The 18,229-nt window shown below is 44.8% G+C and overlaps 1 protein-coding gene across 2 annotated transcripts in view; it reads left to right on the forward strand.

Annotated features, from left to right (window-relative positions):
* CENPF (centromere protein F) overlaps window positions 1-14,368 on the forward strand; it is a 38,991-nt gene extending 24,623 nt beyond the window's left edge. For both annotated transcript variants that reach the window (XM_082217177.1, XM_082217178.1), the window contains exons 13-17: window positions 157-2,319; window positions 3,707-3,869; window positions 4,389-4,871; window positions 10,878-11,071; window positions 13,858-14,368. In XM_082217177.1, coding sequence (XP_082073303.1) covers window positions 157-2,319; window positions 3,707-3,869; window positions 4,389-4,871; window positions 10,878-11,071; window positions 13,858-14,055 — 3,201 coding nt within the window. In that variant the 3' untranslated portion in view covers window positions 14,056-14,368. The remainder of the gene's footprint in view (window positions 1-156; window positions 2,320-3,706; window positions 3,870-4,388; window positions 4,872-10,877; window positions 11,072-13,857) is intronic.
* Window positions 14,369-18,229: the final 3,861 nt, after the last annotated feature.

An 18,229-nucleotide genomic window follows, 5' to 3' on the forward strand; every position in this document is an offset into this window, starting at 1 on the left:
TGTTTTTGAAGATGTGTTTATTATTTTTTTGCCAACCTGGACTCCTTTGGGGAGGAAGTATCACAGTTAAATGTAATAAATAAAAGAATAAATATATCAATTTGATAAAAGTGACTTATTAATTAAAATGACTCTCTTTTTTCCATCTACTTCTAGCAAGTCCAGATTCCCAGTAAGCGAGCAATTGATCCCTTGGGTCAACTGGAACTGTATGGCATGTCTAGTGAAAGCACAACATTTGAAGTTGAAAATAGTAAAATATCAGCAAGGGCAGGTGAAGCAAATAGAACAGAAGATGAAGAATCTATTTGCCAAGCAGTCGGCATGAAATTTAGAGAAAGTGGCCTTCTGGACTTAGATACAGAATCCAGAAATGCAACAGATATATCCATAAGTTCTCCAAACTATCCTCCTGAGTTATCGTTTCTTCCTTCTCAAAACACTGATGTGATGTCTGTGAACACCTTGGAAAGCCAAAGGGCCCCTGAAAAGCCTCTTGTAGAAGAAGAGCAGACATGTAATAAAATCTCGAAGCCCTTCCCTGATGTGGAGGAAAGCAGTAAAAGAACTGATATTCTACTAATGGAGATCCAAAACCTAAAGTCAGGTCTGGATTCAAAGGACAAAGAGCTGGCTGCAGAGAGAACTGCTTGTGCAGAGTTGGACAAAACAGTTGTAGCACTCGAAAAAGAAAAAGGAGACTTAAATGAGTCACTTAAGTCTGTTACTTTTGATAACCAACAGTTGTCTTATAGCCTTATGGCTCTTGGAATAGAACTTGAGAAGGTAAAATCTGATATGGAAATGTATAAGGCAAGACTGTCCAATACAACAGAGACTCTGGAAGATTTGGAAATGGACAAGGCCGACTGGACTGAGAGGCTTCTTGAAACTGAAAATGAGCTGAGGAGGATAAAATCTGAGAAAGCAAATATTGAGAACCATGCCTTATCCATGGAGACCGACATCGAGGAGCTTCAGTTAAAGAACGAGCACTTGGAAAAAGAAAACGAAAATAAACTGAAAAGCATTTTTGGCCTTCAAGAGCAGCTTCATATACTCGTCACTGAGAGAAACCAATTTAGTCAAGATCTGAGTGCTTTGTTGAAGGATAAAGAAGAATTGGATCAAATGTGCCAGAAAATGCAAGAGACTATCAAAGAACTTGAGTCAAGTAAAGGGGATTCTGCTGAATTTATCAGGATATTGGAAGCCGAAGCTAATACTCAGGCAAAATTGCTTCAGGCCGCAAAGGCCGATGCTCATCAGTTATCAGCAGAAAAGGACAGACTTCTGCTGCAGTTACAGAATCTGGATCAGGTGATGAGGGCTCTTGTGTTAGAAAAAGAGGCAGCGCAAAGCCAAATAGAGCATCTGAATGAGGAAAAAGAAGTGAGCCTTAGGGAATATGAAACTTTACACAGCAAGTTAAGTATCTCTGAAATGGAATATGCCAAGATATCAAAGTCTCTGGAAGGGTCGCTAATAGAAAAGGGTGAACTTGCAACTAGGCTGAACTCAGCACAGGAGGAGTTGTCTCAGCTGCGACGGGGCATCGAGAAGCTCAAAACAAAAATAGAATCCGACGAAAAGAAAAGGTGTCACCTTGCAGGAAAACTGAAAGAAAGCGAACGGAAAGCTGACTCCCTCGCAGACAGAATTGAGAATCTTGAAAGAGAATTGCAGATGTCGGAGGACAATTTGGAAGATGCAATTCTTCGGGCAGAGACAGCTAAAGCAGAGACAGAAACAGCCACTGCGGAGATAGAAATGATGCGTGCGACTTTGCAAAGCTTGGAATGTGAGGTGAATGCCTTAAAGTTAGAAAAAGGATCTCTAGAGAGAGAGCTGAAAGAAAATCAGGATAAAGTATCTGATTTAGAAGGTCTTAATTCCATGCTTGTGAAGCAGCTGGAAGAAAGGGAGAAGGAGAAGGTGCAAATTAGAGGTGAATTTGAAAACGCACTGGTGTCGATGGAATCCCAGTTGAAACTGGCCCGTGAAGAAGTTAAACTTTCTCATTGGGAAGAAGAGAATTTCAAGACAAAAGAACAGGATCTGATTGATGAAGTTGCTAGTGTCAAAGAAGAGAATGGACGGTTGGCTCATCATCTACAGGAAGCCAAACACAAACATTCTGAAATGGAGCATTTACTAAAGGTCCTTGCCCAGCAATTCCAAGACCTCATACAAAAGCTGGATGACAGCGATCCTTTTCTGGAGCAGTTGCCAAAAAATGAAACTCTGCAGTCTAGTCTTGAGGCTACAGAGGTGGAGTTGGAAGCTGCAACTTCTGAAAAAGCTGCCTTCCTTGAAAAGGTACAGCATATTGTTGACATCATGGGTAGAATATCTTGTAGGTTAATAGGTTCCTTCTGAAATTAAAGGCTGATTTGGGGGGGGTTATATTGGGGGAGTTTTCTAGAATTTACATGTAGAAATTAAATACATTCTACCTGATGCCAAATAACAAAGTAACATTGAGTGACTGCAGATGTGGTTCCCAAAATCAAAATCCACTTTATTTGAGGAAGAAAAGCTGATATTTAAGTTTATAGTTCTATTGCAATCATAACTGTAAAGTATGTTATCTGTAAGTATAACATATATGTAGAGCAGGCATAGGCAAACTCGCCCCTCCAGATGTTTTTGGCCTACAACTCCCCTGATCCCTAGCTAACAGGACCAGTGGTCAGGGATGATGGGAATTGTAGTCCCAAACATCTGGAGGGCCGAGTTTGCCGATGCCTGATGTAGAGCTTAATCTTATGGATTTTTTCTCAGAAATAGTACTCAGTGTTCAGTGGGACTTACTCCTAGGTAAGTGTGCATAGGATAGTAGCCCTAGTCTATTACTGTGCTACTTACAGCGTACATAGTAAAGAGTTGCTGTGATGTGCAACACAGGAGCAGTGTTTGCATATTACGGTAAACCGTAGTAATGCTTTACTGCGAACACACAGAAATCTTCCCTTTTACCCATCTCATCTAGATGGCAGGAAGAACAAACCATGATCCCTGGCTTAGTGTTATGACCGGACTAAGGATTGTGGTTTGTTTCATTCCGAACAAACCGAGGTTTGCTCAAATGGTAGGATTGCATTGGGAGCCTTCTGCATGCTTGCAGTGAACTATTAACTGCATGTGCCAACTGGACTCTGCTTTTGGATCTCTGGCATAGACAGTTAGGGCCTGTCCGGTGCAAACCAAAGGACATCAGTAGATGTTTGTATCGTTTTATGGAATTCATTAGATGCTCTAGTTAACATGTCCTGTTAAGAAATGGCATAGTTGCCCCAACAGTGTGGGTGTTATGGAAGGAATGGAGAACATCAATGCACTTTAAAGGTAAAGGGTAAAGGGACCCCTGACCATTAGGTCCAGTCGTGGCCGACTCTGGGGTTGCGGCGCTCATCTCGCTTTATTGGCCAAGGGAGCCGGCGTACAGCTTCCGGGTCATGTGGCCAGCATGACTAAGCCGCTTCTGGCGAACCAGAGCAGCGCATGGAAGCGCCGTTCACCTTCCCGCCAGAGCGGTACCTATTTATCTACTTGCACTTTGACGTGCTTTCGAACTGCTAGGTTGGTCCATGCACTTTACTTTGAACTAATGAGAAGTCCTGTTTTGCATTTGGCTGGGTAATTATTTCTTCTGCAGCAATAATTGCATGAATGTTTACCGGTTTATTTTTATTTTATTTTGCAGGCAAATAACCACCAGAAAATAGTGCAACTCAAGACAGATTTTGATTCTTTCCATCATAGATTTCAGCATTGGCTGAAAGCCTACACAGAACTAAAGCAGGAGAAAAAGGTGATGGTGAAGCAGATTCATGAACTTGAGATTCAACTGAAGAAGATGGATCCAGGTATGTAGTGCAGGCATCCTGCAGGCAGGCCTCCTCCCTCAACCCTGCCTGGCAACAGCAGAGAGGAGGTCCCCACCTCTCATTTTTCATATGAAGCTTCTGGCAATTTCATAGCAGTTAGGTAGTTGCTAAAATATTTTAACTCATCATTTGGTGCAGATGGCCCACAGCATGCATGCATGGCCCACAAATTACATCTTTTAAAATAAAAATTAAAGCAATTATAGCATTCTCTGAAAAACCACATTGGAAACCGTCAGAGAAACTAAAGACAGGGAATGAAATAGACACCCAGTGGGTGGGAGTTTCACAACATTGGTGCCACTGCAGAAAAGGCCATGCTCCAGGAGGACTGAGGAAGATCTTTAGGTCTTAAGATGAACTACATATCTAAAGGAGTCGATAGTGTTTGGTGTCCACTGCTGCTGAAATGCTCTTTACAATATTTTCAGGGAAAGTATATTGAAAGTCTCTGTTGCTAAGCCTTCATTTATTAATGACTGTTCTTTCATTGCATAGGTTCTGATAGGAATGCCACTGCAGAAGAGATAAGGTTGGAGCTGGAAGAACTGAAGGAACTGGTTGAAGAGAAAACTGCAGAAGCAGATCAAAACCTGGATAAGTACTGTACTCTGATAATTGATTATGATAAATTAGAGGAAGAAAACGAGATGCTAAAGACACAAGTCTCTCTTCTGAACACTCGGCTCAAACAGTCATCAGACTCTTCCAGTTCCCCTCTACAAAGTCCAGGAAGCCAAACAAAAATCACTAATGGGCTGCTTGTGGAAAAGGCCTTATCTGAAGATGTTACTAAGATTCCTGTGAGGAGGCAAAGGCGTCATGAAAACCGAAGCAATGGTGAAAGTGCTACATCTCCTTTTCCAGAGTCTGCCTCAAAACAAACTAAAAGAAGAACCACATTTCAACAGCACAGCCCAAAAGTGCCCCTAGAAAATGCAGAATTTGAGTCAGATGGTTCCACAGAGGTGGGAGGCAAAGGTAATCACTTTCACAACAGTATTGATGCTTGTTTAATAACATTCCTGTTATAGCTTGATACAGAGGGACAATAGAGGTATCTGAATATATCCCCCTATGTTTGCCCTTTACCATTTTGTATTCTCAATATGACCAGTGGAATAAAATTTAAGGCTGCCATTACAGGGCATAAGGGTGTAAAATTCTGCATGTAAAGTGACCATCTTCTTTGGCAATCACTCATAGCCGAGTAAGATTGTCTTCCATGAACATGGTCTTAACACAGTGAGTCTGTAAGTGACTGTGGAAGCCAATTCTGGATCCACACATCCTTCCACAGTAGGGACACAGGTTTCCAGATGGGAGTTGATTATGGTGAGGGTTTGCCAAAGGTGCCTTCCTCTTAGCACGTTTTCCCCTTTCCACTTGAGTTCAAGTGTCTTCAAAGCCCATGACAGCTTTGGTAATGGCTGCTCTCCACTTGTAGCGCTCACAGGCCAGTGTTTCCCAATTGTCGGTGTTTATACTACATTTTTAGAGATTTGTCTTTAAACCTCTTGCGTTGACCACTAGCATTACATTTTCCATTTTTAAGTTTGGAATGGAGTAGTTGCTTTGGAAGATGTTGATCAGGCATCTGAACAACATGACCAGTCCAACAAAGTTGATGTTGAAGAATAATTGCTTTGACACTGGCGATCTTTGCTTCTCCCAGTACACTGGCATTAGTTCACCTGTCTTCCCAAGTGATGTGTAGAATTTTTCAGAGAAACAGTGGATGGAATCGTTCGAGGAGTTGGAGATGGCGTTTGTAAAGTGATGAGAAAGTTGTCTAACGCTATTGCCAAACCTTTACAACCGCAGAAGTGTAATATACCCAAACAAACGGTTGCCTGCAAACTGCTTTTTCCTGCGATCCCTGTAAAGGGAGATGTTCACGTGGAAGGCTTTTCTCCAATCAACATTCTCAGAAAAGGCTCAGCTGGATTTAGGATTGTTGCCAACAACAAGAGTGGGGGCAGCAAGATACAGTGGCCGCATTCTGGTGAGGCTAAGAGAGGCCTTTGTGGCCATTGGAGCTGCAGCTTGCAAACCACTTAACCGCTGATGAAGTTGCTAAGGATATCATGGGACTACTCAAGGGCGCAAGTCCGTGGGCTCAGTTCCATGAATGCTTGACTCCTTAATAGCCTTGGGGTCAGTGGCCTCACATTATGCAGATACTAACTAGCAAAAGGAAGCCATTATCTTTCAAGCCGAAAGCACCCACCTGGGAGACTGCAGAAACACTTTACCTGTAGTACTTGAAATGAAAATAAGTATATGTTCCTGTTGTAAGGATTTGTGTCAGGGAAGGGCTGTGGATCAATGGTAGATCATCCGCTTAGCATGCAGTAGATCCAGGTTCAGTCCTTGGTGTTTCCAGGTAGATCTAGGAGCATCTCCTGTGTGAACCTCCTTGAAGATCCACTGACAGTTCACAGCTAGGTGGACCAATGGTTTGACTGTAGAAGGGAATAATAATAATAATAATAATAATTTATTATTTATACCCCGCCCATCTGGCTGGGCCTCCCCAGCCACTCTGGGCGGCTTCCATAAAACCCAAAAATACAATAAAATATCACACGTTAAAAACTTCCCTGAATGTCTCCTGAATTGCAGGTAGTTGTTTATCGCCTTGACATCTGCTGGAAGGGTGTTCCACAGGGCGGGCGCCACTACCGAGAAGGCCCTCTGCCTGGTTCCCTGTAGCTTTGCTTCTCGCAATGAGGGAACTGCCAGAAGGCCCTCGGCGCTGGACCTCAGCGTCCGGGCAGAATGATGGGGGTGGAGACGCTCCTTCAGGTATACTGGACCGAGGCCGTTTAGGGCTTTAAAGGTCAGCACCAACACTTTGAATTGTGCTCGGAAACGTACTGGGAGCCAATGCAGGTCTTTCAAGACCGGTGTTATATGGTCTCGGCGGCCGCTCCCAGTCACCAGTCTAGCTGCCGCATTCTGGATTAGTTGTAGTTTCCGAGTCACCTTCAAAGGTAGCCCCACGTAGAGTGCATTGCAGTAGTCCAAGCGGGAGATAACCAGAGCATGCACCACTCTGGCGAGACAGTCCGCAGGCAGATAGGGTCTCAGCCTACGTACCAGATGGAGCTGGTAAACAGCTGCCCTGGACACAGATTTGACCTGTGCCTCCATGGACAGCTGTGAGTCCAAAATGACTCCCAGGCTGCGCACCTGGTCCTTCAGGGGCACAGTTACCCCATTCAGGACCAGGGAATCCTCCACACCTGCCCGCCTCCTGTCCCCCAAAAACAGTACTTCTGTCTTGTCAGGATTCAACCTCAATCTATTAGCCGCCATCCATCCTCCAACCGCCTCCAGACACTCACACAGGACCTTCACCGCCTTCACTGGTTCTGATTTAAAAGAGAGGTAGAGCTGGGTATCATCCGCATACTGATGAACACCCAGCCCAAACCTCCTGATGATCTCTCCCAGCGGCCGCATGTAGATGTTGAAAAGCATGGGGGAGAGGACAGAACCCTGAGGCACCCCACAAGTGAGAGCCCAGGGGTCTGAACACTCATCCCCCACCACCACTTTCTGAACACGGCCCAGGAGGAAGGAGCGGAACCACTGTATAACAGTGCCCCCAGCTCCCAGCCCCTCAAGACGGTCCAGAAGGATGCTATGGTCGATGGTATCGAACGCCGCTGAGAGATCCAGCAGAACTAGGAAACAGCTCTCACCTTTGTCCCTAGCCCGCCGGAGATCATCAACCAGTGCGACCAAGGCAGTTTCAGTCCCATGATGAGGCCTGAATCCCGACTGGAAGGGATCCAAATGGTCCGCTTCTTCCAGGCGTGCCTGGAGTTGTTCGGCAACCGCTCGCTCAATCACCTTGCCCAGGAATGGAAGATTTGAGACTGGGCGATAGTTGGCCATCGTGGCCGCATCTAAAGATGGTTTTTTAAGAAGCGGTTTAATAACCGCCTCTTTCAGCGGGTCTGGGAAGGCTCCCTCACGGAGGGAAGCATTCACCACCCCACGAAGCCCATCGCCCAGCCCTTCCCGGCTTGCTTTTATTAGCCAGGATGGGCAAGGATCCAGGAGACAGGTGGTTGGTTTCACTCTTCCAAGCAGCCTGTCCACATCCTCGGAGGTAACAGATTGGAATTGATCCCACTCAACTTGACCAGACAGAACTCTTGCACTCTCCCGCCCCGGCCCTGCTCCCACGGTGGAGTCTACTTCTTCCCGAATCTGAGCGATTTTATCTGCAAAAAACTTTGCAAAATCATTGCAGGAGAACATGTGGCCCGTACTGGGTCCCGATGTTGCAGGTGGTTCCGCTAAATTGTGAACCACCTGAAAAAGTCTCCTGCTGCTGTTTTCTGCAGATGCAATAGAGGCGGTGAAGAAATTCTTCTTCGCCGTCGCTATCGCCACTTGGTAGGCTCGACGTTGAGCTCTAACCTGTGTCCGGTCAGATTCGGAATGAGTTATCCGCCACCGGCGCTCTAGCCGTCTCAACGATTGTTTCATTGCCCTCAGATCCGTGGAAAACCACGGGGCTGTCCGGGCTCCATGCAATCGGAGAGGGCGCTTCGGAGCCAAACAGTCAATAGCCCTGGTTAACTCCACATTCCAGCGGGCCACCAGGGAATCAGCTGAAAGGCCATCAACACGGGATAAAGCATCCCCTACCACTCTCTGGAAACCATTTGGATCCATTAAGTGGCGGGGGCGGACCATCCGAATTGGTCCCACCTCCCTGCAGAGGGGATGGGTCGCAGAGAAGTCCAGTTGCACCAGGAAGTGATCTGACCATGGCACTTCTTTCGTTTCGCTTTTACTTAGTGTCAGATCACCAACATCCATAGAGGTGAATACCAGGTCTAAGGCATGTCCGCGGCTATGGGTTGGGCCAGACTTATTCAGGGACAGCCCCATGGAGGCCATGCTTTCCACGAAGTCCCGAGCGGCCCCTTGTAAGGTCGTGTCGGCATGGATGTTAAAATCCCCTAGGACGACCAAGCTAGGTGTCTCCAGGAGAACATCCGCCACAACCTGAAGCAGCTCGGGCAGGGAATCCTTGGCGCAGCGGGGAGGTCGGTACACCAAAAGGAATCCTGTACTGCCCCTATTGCCCAACTTCCAGAACATGCACTCAGAAAACTGGGTCTTCCCAATAGGACGCCTGGTGCAAACTAATGACTTCCTAAAAATCACTGCAACCCCCCCTCCCCGCCCACATGACCTGGGTTGCTGTGCATAAGAGAAACCTGGTGGGCAAGCGGCAGCAAGGACAGGCCCATCTGCTTCACCCAACCAAGTCTCTGTTACACAAGCCAGGTCCAATCCTCCATCCATGATCAAGTCATGGATGGCAGTGGTCTTATGAATCATTGACCTGGCATTGCACAGCAGCACCTTCAGGCTATGTGGGTATCCCTTGCTGATTCTAGTATCCGTCCGGACAGGACCAAACCCGGAGGCAGGGATAGTCCTCAGACAACGACTAAACCTGCCTCCTCTGTAATGACATGGTCTGGTCTTAGCGTAACTCCTCCTCCTACCCGTGATCACTGAAATCGGTTGTCCCAGTGCATCCCCCCCTGTGGAACATGCCCCAGCCATTTTGTGGGCTGGGGCCCACTCCCCGGCAGCCCTGACCCCTCCCCCTAAAAACAAAATAACACCTTAAACAAACAAGCAAAACCAATAAAACAATACAAACAAAAAATATAAAAATTACAAAAACATCAAAATAAAAAATAATAATTCCCCAAGCCCACCCAAACATCAATCCCACCCCCACCCCCCACATACAAAAAATCCAGAAAATTTTCTTAAAAACATTTTAAAAACACTCTGTGCCTCTCCGGCAGGAACTTCCTATATGGCTCAGTTGTTTAGAGCATGGTGCTGATAATGCCAAGACTGCAGTAGGGAACAGCTGCATATTCCTGCACTGCAGGGGGTTGGACTAGATCAGGGGTCTGCAACCCGTGGCTCCGGAGCCGCATGTGGCTCTTTTACACCTTTGCTGCGGCTCCGGGGTGGATACTAGTGAGGGGAGGAGGCGCATTGTGCGCCCCGACACTCCCCACTCTGGTGGGCGTTGTACTGGCTGTGACGTCACATGGGGGTGGTGCGTGCGTTAGTCACGCACCGTCCTGACGTCACCTTCCCGCCCGCTGTCAGATCGGACATTAAGGTAAGAAACAATATATGCAGTGTCATATTTGTTTTAAATGTCGCAATGGTTTCGCGGCTCCCAGTTGTTTTTTTCCCTTCGGAAACGGGTCCAAGTGGCTCTTTTTGTCTTAAAAGTTGCAGACCCCTGGACTAGATTATCCTCAGGGCCCCATCCAGCTCTACAGTTCTATGAGAAACCTAATTGACAAACAACACACCTCTGTAAAACCTTGCATAGTCTTCAGATGCTGCAGGGCCGGAATGCATACTGTATAGCAACAAACTACCATTGCTATTATTTATTTCTTCTTTTGGGTATCTTACCCATCCTTCAGCACGTTGCAACAATATAAAAACACAAGATTAAAATCAATTTATACAATTTACAGTCAGAAGAATAAGGTAGTATATGGGGCCTAACTTGCTTAGGGATTTAAACACTACAGTGGTACCTCGGGTTAAGAACTTAATTCTTTCCGGAGGTCCGTTCTTAACCTGAAACTGTTCTTGACCTGAAGCACCACTTTAGCTAATGGGGCCTCCAGCTGCTGCTGCGCCGTCGTCGTACGATTTCTGTTCTCATCCTGAAGTAAAGTTCTTAACCTGAGGTACTATTTCTGGGTTAGTGGACTCTGTAACCTGAAGCGTCTGTAACCCGAGGTACCACTGTTATATGAGCACCTTGAATTGGACCCAAAAAGCGAGCTGGCAACCGTTTTTAAAAAGTTGGTTGTTGTTTTCCTTTTTATTTCTTTTTTGTTTTTATTCCTGTCATAGTTTTTAAAATGTAACAAGCAATGATCACCACGCACTTTCCTCCCTCAGGATCTTCTGATGTTCCTCCAGGAAATGGCAGCTCTTGCATTTCCCATGGGGCATATCTAATTCCCAGAGCGAGCCCCTGTCTTGTCCGCCCAAGCTCGAGATCGCCACCGTTTACTGATCACTCCCAAACAACTGAGAGCGACTGCTTGCTTGAAAACCAAAAAGCAACACCAGAGGGCAGCAAACTACAAAAGGTAACTTGCGCGTATTATTAAACATGAGTTTGAACGTACCAAAGCACAAGAAATACAGATTGTGAATGTATCTGAGCAAGTGCTTATGGGAGTGTCACGTTCTACTTATACAAGTTGTGAGCATATCAGTGTGAAGACGGGAAAAGTGAATATAGGAGGAAGTGACCATAAATTAGCAGCAGAGATTTTGTATGCCCCCCCCAACCCCACTTATAAAATCTGAAGAGAACTGTGTTGTGTAGATTTGGCTTACAAATCATGAAACTTGTATGGAATACATAGTACATGTTCAAGAACTTAAAAGGGATGTTTGTGTGTTTTTGTGTCTTCAAAACACTTAACTGAGTACAGTGGTGCCCTGCAAGATGAATGCCTCGCAAGACGGAAAACTCGCTAGACGAAAGAGTTTTCCGTTTTGGAGGTGCTTCGCAAAACGAATCTCCTATGGGCTTGCTTCGCAAGACGAAAATGTCTTGCGAGTTCCTGCGGGTTCCCCCCCTTTTTCTAAGCCGCTAAGCCGCTTATCAGCTGATCCGATAAGCTTAAAAGCCGCTAATAGCGCTAATCCGTCAATGGGCTTGCTTCGCAAGACGAAAAAACCGCTAGACAAAGAGAATCACAGAACGGATTCTTTTCGTCTTGCGAGGCACCACTGTACCTACCTGGAGTGAGTGCTAAATACATAGGTGTATAGTTGCAGGTAGGTAGCTGTGTTGGTCTGCCATAGTCGAAACAAAATAAAAAAAAAATCCTTCCAGTAGCACCTTAGAGACTAACTTATGTTTGTTACAGTGGTACCTCGGGTTAAGAACTTTGCTTCAGGATGAGAACAGAAATCGCGCGGCAGCGGGAGGCTCCATTAGCTAAAGTGGTATCTCAGGTTAAGAACAGTTTCAGGCTCTTAACCTGAGGTACCACTGTATTGGTATGAGCTTTTGTGTGCGTGTACACTTCTTCAGATACCTGGTAAGGTTGATGGACTTCATTTCATGCGGTTCAAAGTGGTGCCTTCCATAGTTCTAGTTACAGGTAGATAGCCGTGTTGGTCTGCCGTAATCGAAACAAAATAAAAAAAATCCTTCCAATAGCACCTTAGTTTGTTATCGGTATGAGCTTTCGTGTGCATGCACACTTCTTCAGATACCTGGTGTATAGTTAAGCTCTAGTTTTCTTGTTCTGAAAGCTTTGGGTCTGACTATAAAATCTACCCAAAAAGCTTATAGAATAACACAGAAAAGAGGCCTGCTGAATCTTGCCAAAGGCCCATCCTTGGCCAATCGCTTACCTGTGAGAAGCCTGCAAGCAGGGTATGAGCACAATAGCACTGTCCTAATTTGCAGTTCTCAACTACTGATTGACAGGTACACTGCTTCTAACACTGGGGATAGTACACATGCCTAGTGGTTTTGATAGCCTTATCCCCCATGAACCGAATCTTACCGTCTGTGCAAAACCCTGCACCTGTCTCATTTCTTGTGGGATTTCTATACCTGTGGTTCCTGGCACTGGGTACCCAAACCAGCTGCTTGGAGCTGTGTATGGAATTTCCAGCACTGGGCATTTGTGCATGCAGTACCCAAAGTGGTGGCTGGTGTTCTCAGTTCTGGTCCGTTTTTGCATGGTGCGGAGTGGAATTGAAGAGCTAAAGCCGGACTCACCCCTTCCCCTTTAGGAATGGGAGTGTTGCATTCATGTCCTCTAGTTATCTCAGAAGTGGAGATTTACTGTTCTCCAAGCTTTCACACCAACTTGGCCTGGGCCTACTGCTGTTTGTAGATCTCTCTGAATCAAGGCTGTTGGTCGCTGTACTGCTTCCAGACTTTGAATCTCCCTTCCTAGAGAATTTAGACTGGCTCCCTCCTTGTTGTCTCTCTGCCATTGGACTTTTTATTCCATCAGGCCTTTGGAAACTGACTTTTTAAGGCAAGGGCAAGTGCTGCAATGGTTTTCTTGTTGTTACAGTATTTTTCATCGATTTCTTTATATTGTTTTCATTCCATTAGTGTTTAGTTAATTGTTAATGGCTAACTTTTCTATGTTTTTTGCTTTTTCTGTTTTGCCTGCTTTTTTGTATTTTTATCTGTAAGCCGCCTTGAGTCTCAATCTGAGAAAAAGGTGGGGTATAAATACTAATAATAATAATAATAATAATAATAATAATAATAATAATAACAATAATTCAGCATAATAACAATGATAATATAATATAGCCACAAAACACAGAATTCTTTGTTTTGTGTGTTTCATCATACATCTAGAAAATTAGGATGCCAAATTCTAAAACCAGCAGTTAAGTTTTGCACTTCATTCTACAAGTTGTTGTTGGCGTCTGTCTCAAGAGACAATGGAGTGTGCCTCTAGGGGTGAAGTCAAACCACTGGAGAATCACAGCGCCTGCTGTGGCTGTAAAGACCGGCAACTTGCAACTGCTGCCTCCCACATTCTACATTCTGACAAAGGTCTTGTTTGAAACATCTCTGCTCATATGACCCGGTGCCTCAGTGCTGGAATAATAACAATAACAAGTCCCTCTTCTCCTTACACCTTTCTCTGTCAAAAAGTGGACTTTGAGCAAGGCCCAGCCAGCTGACCATAAGAGGCAATGCTGAGGCTTATACTGGAACAGAGCAAGGGTTCAGTAGGTCAATCCAATTGACTTTTGAAAAACATGGCTTTCAGCTCCGCTACTAGACTCAGAAATGTGAAAAGTAGTCCTCGCCATTGGAATCAATAAATGTCTTCCTTGCATGGATTGATACACGTATACTTTTTCTGTGTGTTCCCAGGTAAATGATGTGCGGCTACAAGAAATCCTAGCTGCTGGTTCGCCCTTGGATTTTGCTCCCAGGTCTCCCCTTTCAGCTTGCAACCAGTCAGCCCAAGCAGTTGATGGAAGATCTGCTAGGACCCCCAGTGCAATCGAAACGAAAAGCCCTCAAAGTACTGAAGAAAACGAGCTGGACAAAGCCTGCCACGTGCAGTAAATCTGGATTCTGGACTTGAAATGGTGAGAGCAAAGGGTTGTTTAGGAACTGAAAATCCAGAGAGCAGATTTCATTTGGCTGGTTGACATCCGATGCTCTTTTAAATGTGTTGTGGGAGGAGGAGATTACTGGGTTGTTTTTGTTCTTATCTTTATTATGTATTTGCATTTTTTATATTGCAATTTTACATTGTGAACCGCCCTGAGATCTATGGATGAGGGGCAATATACACATTTAATGAATAATAATTTTGTCCATTTAGTTTTTTCATCCACCTCCCCCCTCCCAAAATATAATAAAAACCTAAACAAACTATTGCTTTTGTGTGACTTCTTTCCTGATAGTTTTAGAAACTCAAAAGCTTGTCCCGTTTTTGTGACATTTTGGTTTGTCCCGATAAAGGTATTGCTCTTTTGGAGATTTTCTCCTCTTATGAACCAATACAGTTTGTGTGCGACTTAGAAAATAGTTGTCTTGAAAAGGAAAAGGGGGAAGCAAACTACAAGGAAATGGTTGTGTACAATAGGTCTGCTCTGACATCATTTAAAGTAAACCTTTTTGGAACAGTAATTTTCAAATAGGAACACACTGCCTCAAGGACACTCATGCTCCCATCAAGGTTACAAAGTACCTGAGGGATACAGATTAAAGACTTTAGGGAACAGAAATAGCTTTCTATCTGTAGAATCCTGCTAAGTGGATACCACCCCCTCACCCCTGCTTTTTTTGCCTTTTTAAAAAAAAACACCTGACTTTTCCTGGAATCGGTGCTTCATTTAATAGTGGCGGCACATAACTTTCCAATGCTTTAAATCTGTCAGTGGCTGGGTTTGCACCATTAACAATAGTTTATAAGCCAACTGTGAACCCAGCATGGTTTGGTGGTAGTTAATAAACCATGGTTTAATAAACCATGGTATGGTGGGGTGCGTTGAATTTTTCAAATTTCAAAAATGGGTGCCAAAGTATTATGACATGACTTGGTAATTCTAAAGATATTTTGGCTAAATTAATATAATTCAGTTTCACCCTCTAAAATGGTATGCCCTAATGCAGGGGTCAGCAACCTTTTTCAGCCATGGGCCAGTCCACTGTCCCTCAGACCATGTGATGGGCTGGACTATATTTTTTTTTTGGGGGGGGGGAATGATGATGAATGAATTCCTATGCCCCACAAATAACCCAGAGATGCATTTTAAATAAAAGGACACTTTCTACTCATGTAAATACATGCTGATTCCCAGACTGTCCATGGGTCGGATTGAGAAGGCGATTGGGCCGCATCCGGTTGCCTGCCTTAGGTTGCCTACCCCTGCCCTAATAGTAAAATGTTGCACGTGAACCAGGCCTGTTTCTCCCAAATCTATGCAGACAAGCATGAAAAGAATGGTAAACTCTAGAGTTGCCATTATCCAGAATTTCCCAGACAGCTCTTGTGAACAGCTTTTGGCAAAAATTTTTTTGAGAGAGAATGAGTCAAAAAAGCTCAAAAACCTTTGTCCGGATTTTCACTTTTTGAAATATGGCAACTCTACGGTAAGCAGTTCTGCCAGCCTAGGAGTTCACTTTGGTGTTTCAAACAGCTCCCACACCAAGCGCACACACCGATCCTCCAGCTCATTCTAGAAATCCAGCCCAGTTCATTTTAACCCGTGGAAAGTCGGGTGCACGAAGCTCACACCTCTCTCCCTCTCTGCGTTTTCTCTTTCAAAAGCAGGAGCCAAAGAGGAACAACAGGCATTGCCCACAGCCAGAGGTGCTTTATTCATTTGGGGGGGGGGAGCCTCTTAGCCGGCATTTTGAGCTGTTCCCTCCCTTGTCCAGAAACAGGAGGAGCAGCTTGCAGCGGGAAAAGGCTCTGCAAGAAGTAGGAAATCCTATCACAGAATTGTAGAGTTGGAGGGGGTTCTGAGGGTCATCTGGTCCAACCCCCTGCTATGCAGGAATCGCAACTAAAGCATCCATGGCAGGTGGCTATCCAACTTTCTGTTCAAAAAACCTCCTGGGATGAAGCGTGTGCCCCTTCTTGTGGGAGTCTGTTCCACTGTAGGAACAGCGCTTAGTGTCAGAAAGTTCTTCCTAATAATAATAATAAGACTTCTGGGGAAGTGCCTCCGGCAATGGCTGGATTCCTCTGATCGGGAGGAATCAGCTTTGTGGAAATCTGGGTCTGGCCGCCACGGCGAAGGCGGAGACCCATTAAAAATCACAGGCGGGAGAAGCCTGTGAGCATGGGATTCGGCGGGCACCTTTTGCGCCTCCCCCACTCGTGGGGAAACCCGGTTTCGGGGATCTGGAGCGATGTGGGGTGAGTGGCACAGTGCTTCGAATCATCTGCTTCTTCCACGGAGCGAAGCCGCATAGCTGTTGTCGGAGAGCGCTGACTTTTTCCTGTGGACAATTTGACTAAAGTAACTACCCGTGAGTAGAGCTTAATCGGGAAAATTGGATTTTTAAAACGTCTAATTTGGCATTGAAACGGGGAAGGTTCAATACAGGAAGTCCGCCTTCCCCTTTTGTAAATAGACTGAAGCAATTGAGGCTGCAAGCTGAAGTCTTGGAAAGCTTTTTGTAAAAGACTAAATTTTCATAAGTAAAGAATATAATCCCCCCCCCTTGGAGGCAGGAGAAGAGGGGGGGAGTTGTGGACTGAGTTTGCCTGCGGAAGAGACCAAGAGAGGTAAAATACCGCCGCTCGGAGCCTGGGAACGGGCTGCTAGTAGGTCCAACATTTGGTGGGACGTTTATTGACAGCGTTTGGATCGTTCATTGACAGTTAGCATAAGAGAAGACACATTGTTTCTACTGTCTCCAGCAGTGAAAGTAACTGAAAATTGAAATTAGTTTTGGGTCGTTTGAACTGTGCCTATAAGAGGATATTATTTATCAATACAAAAAGAAACTTGTTTCCCTCTAGTGGAAGTTCTTGAAACTGGCGGCTATATAAGATCTGGGCTGGGAAATTTCCAGCTGTAAGATAAAAACCGTGAGACTGTGAGACTGACCTTGAATCTATTGAGTGTTATGGCAGATGGGAAAGACAGAATATTGCCAGAAGAGGCCTTAGTGGTTGTATTAGTGAAAATAAATGACTTGCTGGAACAGCTTCACAAGAAAACGGATGTGATAAATATGAAAGTGGATGCTGTAAATATTAAAATTGACTTAATGGCAGAAAGTTTAAATAACCTGGGACAAAAGGTGAATACCAATACAGAAACCACCCAGAAATTGATACAGGAATCTACCCTGATACGGCAAATTGCGGATGAAGTTAAGGAGGAAACCCTTGCTGCTGAAGTTAAAGTAATTCAACTGGAGAGAGAGAGAGTCCCATCCATACAAGGACAACTTGATGAATACAAGCTGACACTTGTTATGACTGAACTTAAAGAGAAACAGATGAAATTGAGGAAAAGAAAAGCTTGATAGAGTTTCAGGAGGAGATAGGACTAACATTGGTTGAGAAAGAGAGGTATTTGGGGGTTAGTATGACCGCCAGAAATGTGAATCTATTCAAGGGCAACTGTGAAGGATGTTGGCTTGAAGAGAAGGGGGATTTGGAAATAGGGTTAAATTGGAAGTTGCTATTGTTGGGCTGAGTTGCTGTGGTGGGGACGAGGGTTGCTGTGATGTCGGGGATGTTACTTTTGTTTCAAACATTGCAAGCTTTGGATGGGAGGGATTGTCTCAGGAGGTGGCAGAGGGACGTCTCTAGATTTGGTTGGCAGGGCAGGAAGCCTCGAGTAAAATTTAAGCTATTAACGGATGCTAAAGAAGGAGGTGGACTTGTCCGGCCAGACCCCTAAATTTTGTTGTGAATCATCTGCTTTTTGCTGGCTGAGAGAATCGGCAGAATCTGAGACCAGGGAGAAGAGCTGGTGGAAGAATATTGGAAGTTTAAAGACTATTTATAGAAATATTGCAAAATTAATGAATGTTACAACAAAGTTGGAATGAAGTTATATGGCTTTAGCAGAAATGTTATAAGGAATAAAGTATAAATAGATTAATAGAGCATTAAAGGGAACAAAATAAGGTTAGAATGTATTAAGATAATTATAGGATAGAAAACAGAGGAAGATGGAAAGGAATTGCTGAAATAATTAATTGTGGAATACAAAAAGGGAGGTGTGAGGAAGTCGTGGAAATAAGCGAACGAAAGATATGACAT

Source organism: Podarcis vaucheri (assembly GCF_965113315.1).
Source record: "Podarcis vaucheri genome assembly, chromosome: 3".
In the NCBI taxonomy this organism is placed as follows: Eukaryota; Metazoa; Chordata; class Lepidosauria; order Squamata; family Lacertidae; genus Podarcis; species Podarcis vaucheri.